This window comes from Scyliorhinus canicula, chromosome 2, assembly GCF_902713615.1.
Source record: "Scyliorhinus canicula chromosome 2, sScyCan1.1, whole genome shotgun sequence".
Lineage (NCBI taxonomy): Eukaryota > Metazoa > Chordata > Chondrichthyes > Carcharhiniformes > Scyliorhinidae > Scyliorhinus > Scyliorhinus canicula.
The window spans coordinates 3,117,887-3,134,306 of NC_052147.1; the positions used below are offsets into that span (position 1 = coordinate 3,117,887).

At 55.1% G+C, this 16,420-nt stretch overlaps 1 protein-coding gene across 1 annotated transcript in view; it reads left to right on the top strand.

Annotated features, from left to right (window-relative positions):
- The first annotated feature begins 3,498 nt into the window (after nt 1-3,498).
- LOC119962488 overlaps nt 3,499-16,420 on the top strand; it is a 215,969-nt gene continuing 203,047 nt past the window's right edge. Inside the window, exon 1 of the mRNA XM_038790433.1 lies at nt 3,499-3,815. Coding sequence (XP_038646361.1) covers nt 3,734-3,815 — 82 coding nt within the window. The 5' untranslated portion in view covers nt 3,499-3,733. The remainder of the gene's footprint in view (nt 3,816-16,420) is intronic.

The window sequence follows — 16,420 nt, forward strand, 5'->3', positions numbered from 1 at the left end:
GAGAGGAGGGGGTCCTGTACCCCAGTGGGAGTCAGCACCTTCAGGAAAGGAGGGGGGTGTCTGTACCCCAGTGAGAGTCAGCACCTTCAGGAGAGGAGGGGACCCTGTACCCCAGTGAGAGTCAGCACCTTCAGGAGAGGAGGGGGTGTCTGTACCCCAGTGAGAGTCAGCATTTTCAGGGAAGGAAGGGGACCCTGTACCCCAGTGAGAGTCAGCACCTTCAGGAGAGGAGGGGACACTGTACCCCAATGAGAATCAGCATCTTCAGGAGAGGGACCTGTACCCCAGTGAGAGTCAGCACCTTCAGGTGAGGGGGGGGGGGGGGGTCTCGTACCCCAGTGAGAGTCAGCACCTTCATGAAGGGAGGGGATGCTGTACCCCAGTGAGAGTCAGCACCTTCAGGAGAGGAGGGGACCATGTACCCCAGCAAGAGTCAGCATCTTCAGGAGAGGAGGGGGGCCCTGTACCCCAGTGAGAGTCAGCACCTTCAGGAGAGGAGGGGACCCTGTACCCCAGTGAGAGTCAGCACCTTCAGGAGAGGAGGGGACCTTGTACCCCAGTGAGAGTCAGCACCTTCAGGAGAGGAGGGGTCCTGTACCCCAATGAGAGTCAACACCTTCAGGAGAGGGACCCTGTACCCCAGTGAGAGTCAGCATCTTCAGGAAAGGAGGGGCCCCCGTACCCCAGTGAGAGTCAGCACCTTCAGGAGAGGAGGGGACCCTGTACCCCAGTGAGAGTCAGCACCTTCAGGAGAGGAGGGGGACCCCGTACCCCAGTGAGAGTCAGCATCTTCAGGAAAGGAGGGGCCCCCGTACCCCAGTGAGATTCAGCACCTTCAGGAGAGGAGGGGGTGTCTGTACCCCAGTGAGAGTCAGCACCTTCAGGAAAGGAGGGGACCCTGTACCCCAGTGAGAGTCAGCACCTTCAGGAGGGGGACCCTGTACCCCAGTGAGAGTCAGCACCTTCAGGAGAGGAGAGGGACCCTGAACCCCAGTGAGAGTCAGCACCTTCAGGAGAGGAGGGGACCCTGTACCCCAGTGAGAGTCAGCACCTTCAGGAGAGGAGGGGGTCCCTGTACCCCAGTGAGAGTCAGTACCTTCAGGAGAGGAGGGGGTGTCTGTACCCCAGTGAGAGTCAGCACCTTCAGGAGAGGAGGGGTCCCTGTACCCCAGTGAGAGTCAGCACCTTCTGGAGAGGAGGGGGTCCTGTACCCCAGTGAGAGTCAGCACCTTCAGGAGAGGAGGGGACCTTGTACCCCAGTGAGAGTCAGCACCTTCAGGAGAGGAGGGGATCCTGTATCCCAGTGAGAGTCAGCACCTTCAGGAGAGGAGGGGACCCTGTACCCCAGTGAGAGGCAGCACCTTCAGGAGAGGAGGCGGTCCCTGTACCCCAGTGAGAGTCAGCACCTTCAGGAGAGGAGGGGGTGTCTGTACCCCAGTGAGAGTCAGCATCTTCAGGAGAGGAGGGGGCCCTGCACCCCAGTGAGAGTCAGCATCTTCAGGAAAGGAGGGGCCCCCGTACCCCAGTGAGATTCAGCACCTTCAGGAGAGGAGGGGGTGTCTGTACCCCAGTGAGAGTCAGCACCTTCAGGAAAGGAGGGGACCCTGTACCCCAGTGAGAGTCAGCACCTTCAGGAGGGGGACCCTGTACCCCAGTGAGAGTCAGCACCTTCAGGAGAGGAGAGGGACCCTGAACCCCAGTGAGAGTCAGCACCTTCAGGAGAGGAGGGGACCCTGTACCCCAGTGAGAGTCAGCACCTTCAGGAGAGGAGGGGGTCCCTGTACCCCAGTGAGAGTCAGTACCTTCAGGAGAGGAGGGGGTGTCTGTACCCCAGTGAGAGTCAGCACCTTCAGGAGAGGAGGGGACCCTGTACCCCAGTGAGAGTCAGCACCTTCAGGAGAGGAGGGGTCCCTGTACCCCAGTGAGAGTCAGCACCTTCTGGAGAGGAGGGGGTCCTGTACCCCAGTGAGAGTCAGCACCTTCAGGAGAGGAGGGGACCTTGTACCCCAGTGAGAGTCAGCACCTTCAGGAGAGGAGGGGATCCTGTATCCCAGTGAGAGTCAGCACCTTCAGGAGAGGAGGGGACCCTGTACCCCAGTGAGAGGCAGCACCTTCAGGAGTGGAGGCGGTCCCTGTACCCCAGTGAGAGTCAGCACCTTCAGGAGAGGAGGGGGTGTCTGTACCCCAGTGAGAGTCAGCACCTTCAGGAGAGGAGGGGGCCCTGCACCCCAGTGAGAGTCAGCACCTTCAGGAGAGGAGGGGGTGTCTGTCCCCCAGTGAGAGTCAGCATCTTCAGGAGAGGAGGGGGAGTCTGTACCCCAGTGAGAGTCAGCACCTTCAGGAGAGGAGGGGACTCTGTACCCCAGTGAGAGTCAGCATCTTACGGTAGCATGGTGGTTAGCATCAATGCTTCACAGCTCCAGGGTCCCAGGTTCGATTCCCGGCTGGGTCACTGTCTGTGTGGAGTCTGCACGTCCTCCACTGTGGGTGGGTTTCCTCCGGGTGCTCCGGTTTCCTCCCACAGTTCAAAGATGTGCGGGTTAAGTAGATTGGCCAGGCTAAATTGCCCTTAGTGTCCTAAGAAAAATAATGTTTTTGGGGGTTGTTGGGTTACTGGTATAGGGTGGATACATGGGCTTGAGTAGGGTGATCATGGCTCGGCACAACATTAAGGGCCGAAGGGCCTGTTCTGTGCTGTACTGTTCTAATTCTAATTCTAATCTTCAGGAGAGGAGGGGGTGCCTGTACCCCAGTGAGAGTCAGCACCCTCAGGAGAGGAGAGAAAACAGGGAATTCTTGAATTTGGGGTGGATTCTGCCTCTCCAAGGCTGTATTGATTAGAGATTAGATTTACTGTACTGATTAGGAACTCGACTTTAAAAAAATCACCTTGCCAAGCCCCTCGCTGGAATGAATGAGCGCTGGGCTCAGAGTGAGTGTCAGATACCAGGAAGGTGAGCATTGTCAGTCTCGGATCAGCCTCAGGCACCAGGGACGATGTTACATTTTGACTCGGTCCTTGAATAAAGCTGCAGTGAAACTGAAAGGTTAGACTGAAGTGTATTTTGTGGGTGCAACAGTGAAAATTGATTGCTCTGATTAGTCACCACGGTATCATTCCAAGCTGTGAGTGGACGAGGGGAGGTGAATTGAATAGAACTCAGACGGATCTTGCCGAGCAATAGGCAACACAGAATAGAGAGGTAAAGAGGGAGAGGGAGGGAGGCCAGGAGTTGCTCCAATTCTGTTTTGTGAAACAATCAGAGAACCCCCAGGAAGAGAATGTCCAGGTTGTTGCAGGCTTTCACTCAGGCTGTGTGTCTAGTGTAAGAATATGTAAATGAAGTTGGCTCTGGATTGGGGCCAAGTGAGTAGATCATTTACAGACACAATACAATACTGCCAAACCCAAAATATAAATCAGTTCAGATATTTAGTTCGGGTGGAGCCAGCTTTGTCAGGGCTGGTATTGGGCGGAGCAGGAGCTGGGTGCTGAAGGTTTCTCTAAAGCCAGGGAGCAGGAGCTGGGTGCTGAAGGTTTCTCTGTACTCAGGGAGCAGGAGCTGGGTGCTGAAGGTTTCTCTGTAGCCAGGGAGCAGGAGCTGGAGCAGGAGAGGCATTCCCAAGCAAGCCTGAAACAACGACCTGTTATTTCAGTCTCACTCTTTTGGCGCCATTGATAAAGTTTTCTCCTGTCAGGTTGTGACCTGCCCTGAGCCGGGGAACAGGAGGAATGTTGGCTGCAGGTGATGCAGAGGCAGCAGCGGAGGCTGAGGAAGGGGTGGACATCGATAACGTGAAGGGCGTGTTGCAAGGTAAGCTGGGAGGGGAGGCAGAACTTTGGCTCAGTTGTTGGTGTATTAGCAGCTCGCCTGGCGCCTGTCTGAACATCACCAAGGAAGCAGATGGCGAATGGGCCTCCTACCCTATACCCCCTACCCCCCTACTCTATACCCCCTACCCCCCTACTCTATACCCCCTACCCCCCTACTTTATACCCCCTACCCCCCTACTCAATACCCCCTACCCCCCTACTCTATACCCCCTACCCCCCTATTCTATACCCCCTACCCCCCTACTTTATACCCCCTAACCCCCTACTTTATACCCCCTACCCCCTACTCTATACCCCCACCAGCTACTCTATACCCCCTACCCCCCTACTTCATACCCCCTACCCCCCTACTTTATACCCCCTACCCCCCTACTCAATACCCCCTACCCCCCTACTCTATACCCCCTAACCCCCTACTCTATACCCCCTACCCCCCTACTCTATACCCCCTACCCCCCTACTCTATACCCCCTACCCCCCTACTTTATACCCCCTACCCCCCTACTTTATACCCCCTACCCCCCTACTTTATACCCCCTACCCCCCTACTCTGTACCCCCTACCCCCTACTCTATACCCCCTACCCCCCTACTTTATACCCCCTACCCCCCTACTCTGTACCCCCTACCCCCTACTCTATACCCCCTACCCCCCCTACTCAATACCCCCTACCCCCCTACTCTATACCCCCTAACCCCCTACTCTATACCCCCTACCCCCCTACCCCCCTACTTTATACCCCCTACCCCCCTCTTCATTGTCCCTCTGATTGGAAAAACACTAAAGGTGCAATAATATAAACTCTCCATTTGCAGTTTGCCCATTCACTGGCACTTGCTGATCAAACGTTTTGCCTCGTTTGGTTTGGAGCTGCTTGTTTTATTTTCTATTTTATGAAAATTGCTCGGTCGAGATGAAAACAATATCCAAATATGCTCTGCCCAAGTAGGGAGGTGGAAACAAGCCATGGGGTTTCCTCCGGGTGCTCCAGTTTCCTCCCGCACTCCAAAGATGTACAGGTTAGGTGGATTGGCCGTGCTACATTGCCCTTAGTGTCCAAAAGGTTAGGTGGGGTTGCAGGGATGGGGTGGTGGCTTTTGTCAGGGTGGGGTGCTCTTTCAGATGGTCAGTGCAGACTTAATGGGCTGAATGGCCTCCTTCTGCACTGTAGGGATTCTATGGGGCACTGCCAGGTTGGGTCACTGGGTATACCCAAAGGCTGAGTTTGGCAGATTTTTCATCGGCAAAGGCAGAAGGCAGTAAAATGGAGTTAAGACCAAAATCTGATCAGTTATAATCTTGTCGCGTGGCTGAGCAAGCTCAAGGGGCCAAGTGGCATCTCCTGCTCTAATTCTCGTGTGTTTGCACAATCGCTTACAATGCTGGCTGGACACACCACCCAGAGCTGGACACACCACCCAGAGCTGGACACACCACCCAGAGCTGGACACACCACCCAGAGCTGGACACACCACCCAGAGCTGGACACACCACCCAGAGCTGGACACACCACCCAGAGCTGGACACACCACACGGAGCTGGACACACCACCCAGAGCTGGACACACCACCCAGAGCTGGACACACCACACGGAGCTGGACACACCACCCAGAGCTGGACACACCACCCAGAGCTGGACACACCACACGGAGCTGGACACACCACCCAGAGCTGGACACACCACCCAGAGCTGGACACACCACACGGAGCTGGACACACCACCCAGAGCTGGACACACCACCCAGAGCTGGACACACCACACGGAGCTGGAAGGCCCAAGCTCCATCCTGGGCCTGTGGTTACTGAACTCATCCCAGTCACAGGGAGCAAGATTGATGCTATCACTGCTTTCACACTCTCCTGGATTAGGAAGGAAAATAATGTGCCAGGGTCCGGCTTCAAATTATTGTCTAGAATTCCTTGGAATGTGGGAACGAACGAAAGATCGGGTCACATTTCTATAACTGCTTTCATTACCTCAGGATTTACCAAAGCCAATTCGGTACTTTTCAAATATGGTCACTAATTAATGTAGCAGTCTGTGTTTATGATAACTCACCTGACTGGTCTCCTCTCCACAAAACTCCTTCAAATTCAGCTCACCCAAAGCTATGCTGCCTATTTCCTGAAGCACCAAATCCCATTGACCACTGGCCGAGCAATGCTTCAATTTTAAAATCCATGTGTTCACTCCTGACCTCACACCTTCCTATCCCTGTAATCTCCAGAGTATTCCCATCTTTTTCTCTTTATATCCCTTAAAATGTACCACATTGACTAAGCATTGGTTGTGTTACGTAATGGGCTGGATTCTCCGATCCTGCAGCCATGTCCGCAGTATCCGTCTGGTCTTACCGCCGGAAAGTCGGCGGCGCCCCCACAACGATGCTCCGTCCAGTGGGGGGTGGGGGGGTGGGGGTGGGGGGGCCTAGCAGCCGCACAGTGTAAAGCCCTCGGCATTACCTGCGGATACGGCGGGAGAATGGCCACGCACGGCGCAGACGGCAGCTCCGTGCATGGACACGGCCTGCCAAAAACTGCCCCCCCCTGCAGCCAGCCTCGCCACCCCCAGACCACCCCCCAACCAGTGCCCCCAGCCCCGCCGCCCACAGAACGGCTCCCCCCCCCCCCCCCCGGACTGTGCCGGCGCTGGACACAGTCCGCAGCCGCCACGCAAGGTCCCCGAACGCTGTGAGGACATGCGCCCCACACCGTCAGGGACTCGGCCATTCGGAGGCGGAGTATCGGGGGAGGACCTCACGTCCTGAGGCCCTCCCAACAGCGTGCGGCGTACCGCCTGACTATGCCGTTATTGAGGGGGCGGAGCGTTGCAAAAATGGCATCACCCGCGATCCCGGTGCTTATGGGGATTCTCCGGCTGATCGGCAAATGCGATTTCGGTGTCGGCGATCGGAGAATCCCGCCCAATGTCCCTTTCTATGGTTTACTGATTGGTAACGCTCAGGTGAAATGCCTTGAGCTGCTTTACTGTGTGAAGTTGCTATGAATGTGAATTTTTGCTGGTGTTTACATGTGTAAATTTGTCTGTGTGCGTGTGTTGTCCATGTCAGAGTGCATGTTTGTGTGTGTGTGTTTCTCTGTGTCTGAGTGTGGCTCTGTCTGTGGGTGTGTGTGAATGTGAGTGGCTGTTCCTTTGTCTTTGTGAGTGTCTGTGATTGTGTTGGCATCTATAAGTGTGTGCCTGAGTCTGTGTGACTACCAGCAGGAACACCAATGTTCAGCTATTGTAACCCAAAGGTCATACAGCCTGCAGACACACAGTGGGATATAGGGAGGGTGGTGGCGAGGTGGTGGGGCAGGAGGAATATGGGGTCAGAGTCCCTGTTCTCTGATTGGCTAACTTGGGCCCTCACCGGTCTTGTGACAGAGGAAACAGCTGCGATTCTCCCCGTACAGACAGGCCAATGTACAGACAGGCCAATGTACAGACAGGCCAATGTACAGACACGCCAATGTACAGACAGGCCAATGTACAGACAGGCCAATGTACAGACACGCCAATGTACAGACACGCCAATGTACAGACAGGCCAATGTACAGACACGCCAATGTACAGAGAGGCCAATGTACAGACAGGCCAATGTACAGACAGGCCAATGTACAGACAGGCCAATGTACAGACACGCCAATGTACAGAGAGGCCAATGTACAGAGAGGCCAATGTACAGACACGCCAATGTACAGACAGGCCAATGTACAGAGAGGCCAATGTACAGACACGCCAATGTACAGACAGGCCAATGTACAGACACGCCAATGTACAGACAGGCCAATGTACAGACAGGCCAATGTACAGACAGGCCAATGTACAGACACGCCAATGTACAGACACGCCAATGTACAGACAGGCCAATGTACAGACACGCCAATGTACAGAGAGGCCAATGTACAGAGAGGCCAATGTACAGAGAGGCCAATGTACAGAGAGGCCAATGTACAGACAGGCCAATGTACAGACAGGCCAATGTACAGACACACCAATGTACAGAGAGGCCAATGTACAGAGAGGCCAATGTACAGAGAGGCCAATGTACAGACAGGCCAATGTACAGACAGGCCAATGTACAGACACACCAATGTACAGAGAGGCCAATGTACAGAGAGGCCAATGTACAGACAGGCCAATGTACAGACAGGCCAATGTACAGACAGGCCAATGTACAGACACGCCAATGTACAGACACGCCAATGTACAGACACGCCAATGTACAGACACGCCAATGTACAGACACGCCAATGTACAGACAGGCCAATGTACAGACAGGCCAATGTACAGACACGCCAATGTACAGAGAGGCCAATGTACAGACAGGCCAATGTACAGACAGGCCAATGTACAGACACGCCAATGTACAGACACGCCAATGTACAGACAGGCCAATGTACAGACAGGCCAATGTACAGACAGGCCAATGTACAGACACGCCAATGTACAGACACGCCAATGTACAGACAGGCCAATGTACAGACAGGCCAATGTACAGACACGCCAATGTACAGACACGCCAATGTACAGACAGGCCAATGTACAGACAGGCCAATGTACAGACACGCCAATGTACAGACAGGCCAATGTACAGACACGCCAATGTACAGAGAGGCCAATGTACAGACAGGCCAATGTACAGACACGCCAATGTACAGACAGGCCAATGTACAGAGAGGCCAATGTACAGACAGGCCAATGTACAGACAGGCCAATGTACAGAGAGGCCAATGTACAGACAGGCCAATGTCTCCCGCACACCTTACCCACAACTATTTGATGGGCAGTCAGACAGTAGCACTGAGCGGCACGAGAGCACAGTGGTTAGCACTGTTGCTTCACAGCTCCAGGGTCCCAGGTTCGATTCCCGGCTTGGGTCACTGTCTGTGCGGAGTCTGCACGTTCACCCCGTGTCTGCGTGGGTTTCCTCCGGGTACTCCGGTTTCCTCCCACAGTCCCGAAAGACATGGGGCTGGATTCTCCGATTTGCAGATGAAGTGTTGACACGGGCGTGGGAACAGTGGCGGTTTATGCCAGGAAAAATTGGGTAAAAGCTGCACCGATCCTCTGTCTGGTGGGGGACTAGCAGCCACGCAGCTTATGCCCCCAGCTTTGCCGGGCTCGTGGCCGCGCATGCGCATGGCGGCGGCTGCACGCGGATCCAGCCTGCCACATACTGTCCCCCAGTAACCCCCCTCGTCACCCCTGGACCACCCCCCCCCCCACCAGTGCCCCCAGCCCCCGCCAAAGCTCCCCCTGTCTGCGGAATGGCTCTCCCCCCCCCCCCCCCGCAGCCGCCACACTGGGTTCACTAAATAAAGGATAAGTGTCCCACGCCGTCGGGAAGTCGGCCCATTGGGGCGGAATATCGGGGGGGAGGGCCTTGGGTGACACCCTGAGGCCGTCCCAATGGCGTGCAGCTTACTCCCCGGGAACCCCATTTTCGAGGGTGTGGAGTAACGCAGAAAGCTGCTCCGCCCCCGATTTCGGGGCAAACAGGGATTCTCTGGCCGATCACCGAACGGGATTTTGCCGTCGGACACAGGAGAATCCAGCCCCTGCTGTCAGCTGAATTGGACATTCTGAATTCTCCCTCTGTGTACCCGAACAGGTGCCGGACTGTGGTGACTAGGGGCTTTTCCCAGTAACCTCATCGCAGTGTTAATGTCAGCCTACTTGTGACAGTAAAGATTATTATTATTACTGGGAGCCGAGTGCTGCAGCATCTCTTGGAGAAGTGTGAATGAGCAAATGGGCGGGGAACAAAACACAATTAGCTCATACACACAGAAGGGAATAAACAAAGCAGGTTTGTTAGATGTAACAAAGGATTCATTGGAACTGAGGCCAGGTTATTGAACTTGTTTGTGTTACAGATGATGATTACACTGGGAGATAGGCAGGAGCAGCTCACAGGCAGTAAGGGAGTTCAGAAAGGAAGTTCAGTGTCACGCTAACTGTGATGGAGATTCTGATTATTTATACATCCCTCTATAATAACACACCAGGAAGCTGCCTTAGGCACAGATTAATCTATTTCTACAGCCTCTCACTCCCAGTGCAGGCCTCGCTACTGGACACACCAGGGACATCGGTCCGGACACACTGTCATCGTCTGTCATGGATACCCCGCATCCATATCGGAACCCGAGTCGGAGCACTCTCACTGTGCCGGACGGGCCCACCCGGATCGCTGGGCCCTCACCCTAAAGGGGTAGCTCATGCTGCGGAGACAGGGGTACAACTGGCGGTGGAACGACCCACGGGCCACTTCACGCCTGGTCAAATAGCCCGCATGCATCGAAGGGTCTTTCCCTGGGTCTTACAGAAGACCAGGCTGGCGTGGCCCAGTGCCGCTCCCGGGAGCCACAATGTGCCATGGAAAAGATTCCGTGCATAAATAGTGTCCCCGGTGTGGGATGTTTGCTCTGGTGCCACTGAACCATGGTGACTCTTCAGCAACTCCTGACGCCACTCATCCCTGGCACCAAGGTTTGGAAGAGTAAGGGCGAGATTCTCTGTTTGGGAGACTATGGGCTGGATTCTCCATTTCAGTGGCTAAGTGCCGGCTTGAGGACACGGGCACTTTACGACACTATAATTGGCATCAAACCCTCAATGATTCCATTGAGGGCCTGGCAGCGGCACCGGGTGAAGCTCCTGGCTCCCACGCCAAAAACAGCCGGCGAATAGCCGGGCCCGTGGCCGTGTATGGGTCCGGTGATAACCTGCAGCAGTTCTGCCGTAAACCATGGCGCTGGCTGTGCGTGGACTCGACTTGCCAAATACTACCCCCCTGGCCACCCCCTGCCCACCGCCCTCAGTCTCCTAGCCCTGCAGAAGCCCCCACCCCCCCGCCGGCCGGTGGCGTGGATTCCGGCCGAGTGTGGCGGTGCTGGACGCAGTCCGCAGCCGCCATTCCGGGTTCCCGACTGCTCAGACCACACGTCAACCGGGCGGTCAGGAATTCAGCCCATCAGAGGCCGAGTATCTCTGGAGGGCCTTCTGATGATGTACAAACGCCGTTGCAATGGCTTCCGAGGGGGGAGACCATGGCTGGCTGGCGGCAAACCGACGCTGGCTCCAATATGGGCATCGGAATGGATCACCCCCCACCGCCAATCAGCCCCCCCTCCCCCCTCCCCCCGCACCGCCAATCAGTTCCCCCCTCCCCCCCCACCGCCAATCAGCCCCCCCGCACTGCCAATCAGCCCCCCCTCCCCCCGCACCGCCAATCAGCCCCCCCCTTCCCCCGCACCGCCAATCAGCCCCCCCTTCCCTCCGCACCGCCAATCAGCCCCCCCCTCCCCCGCACTGCCAATCAGCCCCCCTCCCCCGCACTGCCAATCAGCCCCCCTCCCCCCGCACTGCCAATCAGCCCCCCTCCCCCGCACCGCCAATCAGCCCCCCTCCCCCCGCACTGCCAATCAGCCCCCCTCCCCCCGCACTGCCAATCAGCCCCCCCTCCCCCGCACCGCCAATCAGCCCCCCTCCCCCGCACTGCCAATCAGCCCCCCTCCCCCCGCACCGCCAATCAGCCCCCCTCCCCCGCACTGCCAATCAGCCCCCTCCCCCCGCACTGCCAATCAGCCCCCCTCCCCCGCACCGCCAATCAGCCCCCCCTTCCCCACAAACACAGTCAGCCACCCTTGCCCCGCATCGCAATCAGGCCCCCCCGCACGCCAAACCCACCCCCTTTGCCCCCGACTGCCAATCAGCCCCCCCGCAACGCCAAAACCCCCCCTCTCCACCGCATGCCAATCGGCCCACCACCCGCACGCCAAACCACCCCTCTCCCCGGCCACGCCATCGCCCCCCCGCACCGAAAACAACCCTCTCCCCCGCACTGCCAATCAGGCCCCACTTACCCACGCACTGCCAATCAGCCCCCCCCACACCGCCCAATCAGCGCACCACCCGCATCTGACAATCAGCCCCCCTTCCGCCCACCGCCAACTCTGCCCCCCCCCCCCCCCCCGCCAACCGCCCAAAACCCCCCTCTCCCCCGCACTGCCAATCAGCCCCCCCTTCCCCCCCACGCCGCCAATCAGCCCCCCTTCCCCCCACACCGCCAATCAGCCCCCCCCCCCTGGACTGGAAAAAAGATCCATACATGAAGCATGGGAAGAGGAGGAAACATTCTGAATGTCCCACAATTTCTCCCCTTTGATTGACAGGCAGATTTATTGGAATGTGGAGGATGAATGATTTTAAGGAACACAAAGAAGAATCTAAGTGGATTAAACGATTGATGTCATATTTAGTATCGGCAATTTCATGCAATCTAATTTATATTAAAAGTTATTTTTGCAACCCTTTAAGCTCCTACTAAATATCCAATCACATACATTACTAACTCGAGAACCTATTTCAATTCACCTGTTAAATCCATGGAGCTCTTGGTATACTTCCCGAGTATGGGGGTGACCCGATCCTCCTCCACCCACCCCCCCCCTCCCCCACCCCCACTCCCAGGGACCCCCTCAATAAGGTAGCACAGTGGCTAGCACTGCCACTTCACTGCACCAGGGTCCCAGGTTCGATTCCCGGCTTGGGTCACTGTCTGTGCGGAGTCTGCACGTTCTCCCCGTGTCTGCGTGGGTTTCCTCCGGGGACCTCCGGTTTCCTCCCACAAGTCCCGAAAGACGTGCTATTAGGTGAATTGGACATTCTGATGTCTCCCTCCGTGTACCTGAACAGGCGCCGGAATGTGGCGACTAGGGGCTTTTCACAGTAACTTCATTGCAGTGTTCATGTAAGCCTACTTGTCAAACTAATAAAGATTATTATTATTTATAGGGAGACCCCCAGGGACCCCTTTAAGAGAGAGACCCCCTTAGAGTGGGTGGCATGGTGGTGCAGTGGTTAGCACTGCTGCCTCACAGCGCCGAGGACCCGGGTTCAATCCCAGGTCACTGTCCGTGTGGAGTTTGCACATTCGCCCCATGTCTGCATTGGTCTCACCCCCACAACCTGAAGATGTGCAGGCTCGGTGGATTGGCCACGCTAAATTGCCCCTGAATTGGAAAAAATAAGAATTGGGTACTCTAAATTCATAAAAAAAGTTCTCCTGGACTAATCCCAGTGATCGTGTGCAGCGCCGTATGGTAACTGAATAAAACGCTCGCAAGCCCGTGTCCATAGGCCCAGTCACTGCTTTTTCAATCCTCATTTAAGCATTTGGACCGCCCATTCTGCCACTCCGATGGTGAAGGATGGTATGGTGCAATGCGGCTGGGCCAAATTCCATCACGCTGCAAAAAACCGGAAACTCCTCGCTGGTGAAAGGACCGTCACCAGCACCTCCGGAAGTCTGTGGGTGCAAAAAGATCCCAGGAGCTTCCTGACTGTGGTCCTGGGCATTGTGGAAGCTAATCCTGAAAACTTCCAGCCACTTGGAGCGGACGTCCACAAATTATTGGGACATGGAGCCCATGAATGGTCTAGAAAAATCCTCTTGGAGGCGAATCCATGGAAGACCCGGCCATTCCCAAGCGTGGAGAGGGATTGTGGACTGTGGAATTCCCGGCTCGCTGGGCAGCTTTGTACAATTCTCTCAATATCCGCATCCATATCCGGACAGCTCCCGGCAATATTTTCATTTGTCAAATCCGCGGATGGCAAGCGTGAAAATCCTGTAACAGGACGTCCTGTTCCTGAGGGGGACCCACAATATTACACCATCCTCCAAAGCCAGAGACCGTCAGAGCAAAGTGTCACAGAGACGCTGAGAAGGTCTCACTTTTACCTTCATTGAGTAACATGAGGCGAAGCTTCGCCAATACCAGGACCCTCGGTGTCTGCACACGCACTCGAGCAGCCAGTAAGGTGGCTATAAAATTCAATGTTACAATCACCTCATTGCAACAGGTGGGGATGGGGCGCTCGCGGCCAATGGCAATCGGCTGAGGGCGTCTGCACGGGTAATTCTGGTACCCGGGCAGTGTTGGAAAGTGTACTCCTAAATGACATGCAGGAGGGCCCACTGATGGGTCCTGGCCGACACGATAGGTGGGATTCTCCTGTCCTTCTGGAATAGGCCGATATGATAACAAAATGCTGCCCACACACATATTGATGGAATTTCCTAATTCCAAAGGTGACAATCAGACCTTCCTTCTCTGTTTGTTCATCCGCCAGAGTGCTCACAAATGCAACCGGGCGTTCCGTGCCGTCATCCTACTCATGGGACAGCACCGCCCGAATCGAAGAACTCTCAACCAGTCTGTTCCTAGTAAATGTGGGCACGAACCGTGTACAACTGCCAGCGACAGGCGGACCACCAGCTGTCCAGATATCACCAGCGTCACGGTGACCCCCACAATTTGCAATGGCTCCCCAGGGAGCCAGGCGAGTATTGGTATCCCGCAGGGCTAACGGTATGATACCCACACACAGCCGCTGAAACGTGCAAGGATACAATGGAGACAGCAGCCCTGGTATCCAGCTCCATTGTTACAGGGTATCCATTATCCTGCAAAATAATCTGAATCACCGCGACCCTTGGAATTTAAACACAGTTCAACTGCCTCGGGGCTGCTTTATGGTAGGATTTCTGACCCTACCTGCACCGTCCCGTGACTGGAGTTCGAGCGGGAGGGTGGCCTTGAGATAAGATCCCCATAATCGACAGAACCTTGCAGTTCCTGGACACCCATCTGCTGTGATCACGAATGGGGAAAGGTCACTGGTTTGCTTTAAGTCCAGCGTAGTTTCTGCTCCCAGCTTCAGTTGGGTGTCCGAATTATTGTACCCCACACCAGTCTGTCCCGTAACATTTTTGAGAGGGAGGGCCCGAATGCGCAGTGAAGCGCCGCAAACGAGTTACAAATTCTGTAGCTAACTCACCAGGGGGGCGTATTGCCGCGTGAAACCGGTATCTTTGCATAACCACAGACGGCTTGGGGGGGTCATAGTGGTCGGGAACCATCGGCATGTGTCGATCGTACATCCTGGAATCCGGTACAGCGGCGTCGGTCTAACCTTTGATGATCCCAAATGTCTAGGACCCCCAGGCAGCGTAAGAACCTTTTGTCGGTGTTCCCACAATATACCGTGTGCTTGGAAGCAGCATCGCGTCCGCTCTGCAGACTGGTTCCAATCCTCCAGCCACACATCCAATTTACTGAACAGCGGCATTTTAAACGATACGATGTACCGCACTCAATACGAAATTCCGGCGGACAGGCAAATCGACGGGCAAGTCCGGAGTTTACGTAAATCCTCGTCGCCCATATAATAACTCATGAGGAAGCTATCATTAACGAGGACAAATTTATATGTACAATAGTCTGCTTCATGCAGCATCTCACTCCCAGTGAGATGGGAGGGTTTGTTACACCAGGCCCTGAGCTCGGCCTGCTTCTATACCTTGCTCAGAATGAGCCCCGGGTAATAGACCCCTCCCCAGGGAGCCCGTCCTCCACAGCGCCCACAGGGAGATTGATGCACTATCAATTACGACGAGACAAGAGTAGAGAGTAATCGAGGCTTTATTACGCAGAGATGTGGAGCCTCCCGCAGCTGCTGCTGAAATGGCTGCAGCACGGAGAACCCACACATTTATACTCCGCCTACTGGGCGGAGCCAGCAGGCAGGGATCTACCCCTGTACCTGTAGTACAGGGGCCTTACCGTAATACCCTCATATGCAGTATATAATACAACATTGGTGCCACAGAGATCAACAATTGTTTCCCCATCTTCCTTGTGGTGGTTATGACACCCCTTGCCATTGATCCCAGCTCGCGGCAACCTGCCTTATTCCAAAATACTAACACCACACCCTTCATTCATTCAGTGGCAGCATGTGGATCCCAAACAGACCTGGGGAGGGGTGTGGGGTGGGGATGATGGGAAGGACAAATTAGGGAGAAAAGGAAAGGGGGCGATGAGGGAAGAATGGGGATGAGGGAGGGGCACAATTTAAGGATCTTCAATGAATGTGTCTTTTGTTTTTTTTAACACACCCACCAATGCTAGCATTACGATCAAGGGATGGGTAACCCAGGCCCTCGAGGTGAGAAGTACAACCGTGGGAGAGGGGTTAGGGGTAAGATTGAGAGATTCCTCTGGAATGTCGCCGTTTATCGTCAGAAAGGGAGATTGATAGATTTCACAGAGGGAGCGGGAGAGCCATAAAAATGAAACAGCAGCCCAGAAGCTGTCCAGCGGCTGCCTCAAACATGCCCTACAACATGTCTGATCTGCACAGACATGGTACAAGAGCAGCTTCCCTTCGCTGTGGGCAGGCACGTTTATTCTGTTGCCAATGGTGACATAAGTAAATACAGAGGAGGTAAACACAGAGCTGGTTGGGATGGAAAACCTTTGGCATGCGACAGTGTGACTCCCTCTCACTGCCGGAGGCTCCACTCGCTGACACTCCCGAGATTTATTCACCTGCTTGTTCATTACATGGAGTTTTTAAATCCATTACTCTGTGCTCAGCGCCAGGGGATAATCAGACATGGAAAACAATGACTTGCATTTCCATAGCGCCTTTCATTATGGCAGGACCATCAGAAACACCTTTCAGTCAATGAAGTCATTTTGAAGTGTGGTCACTTTCTAATGAAG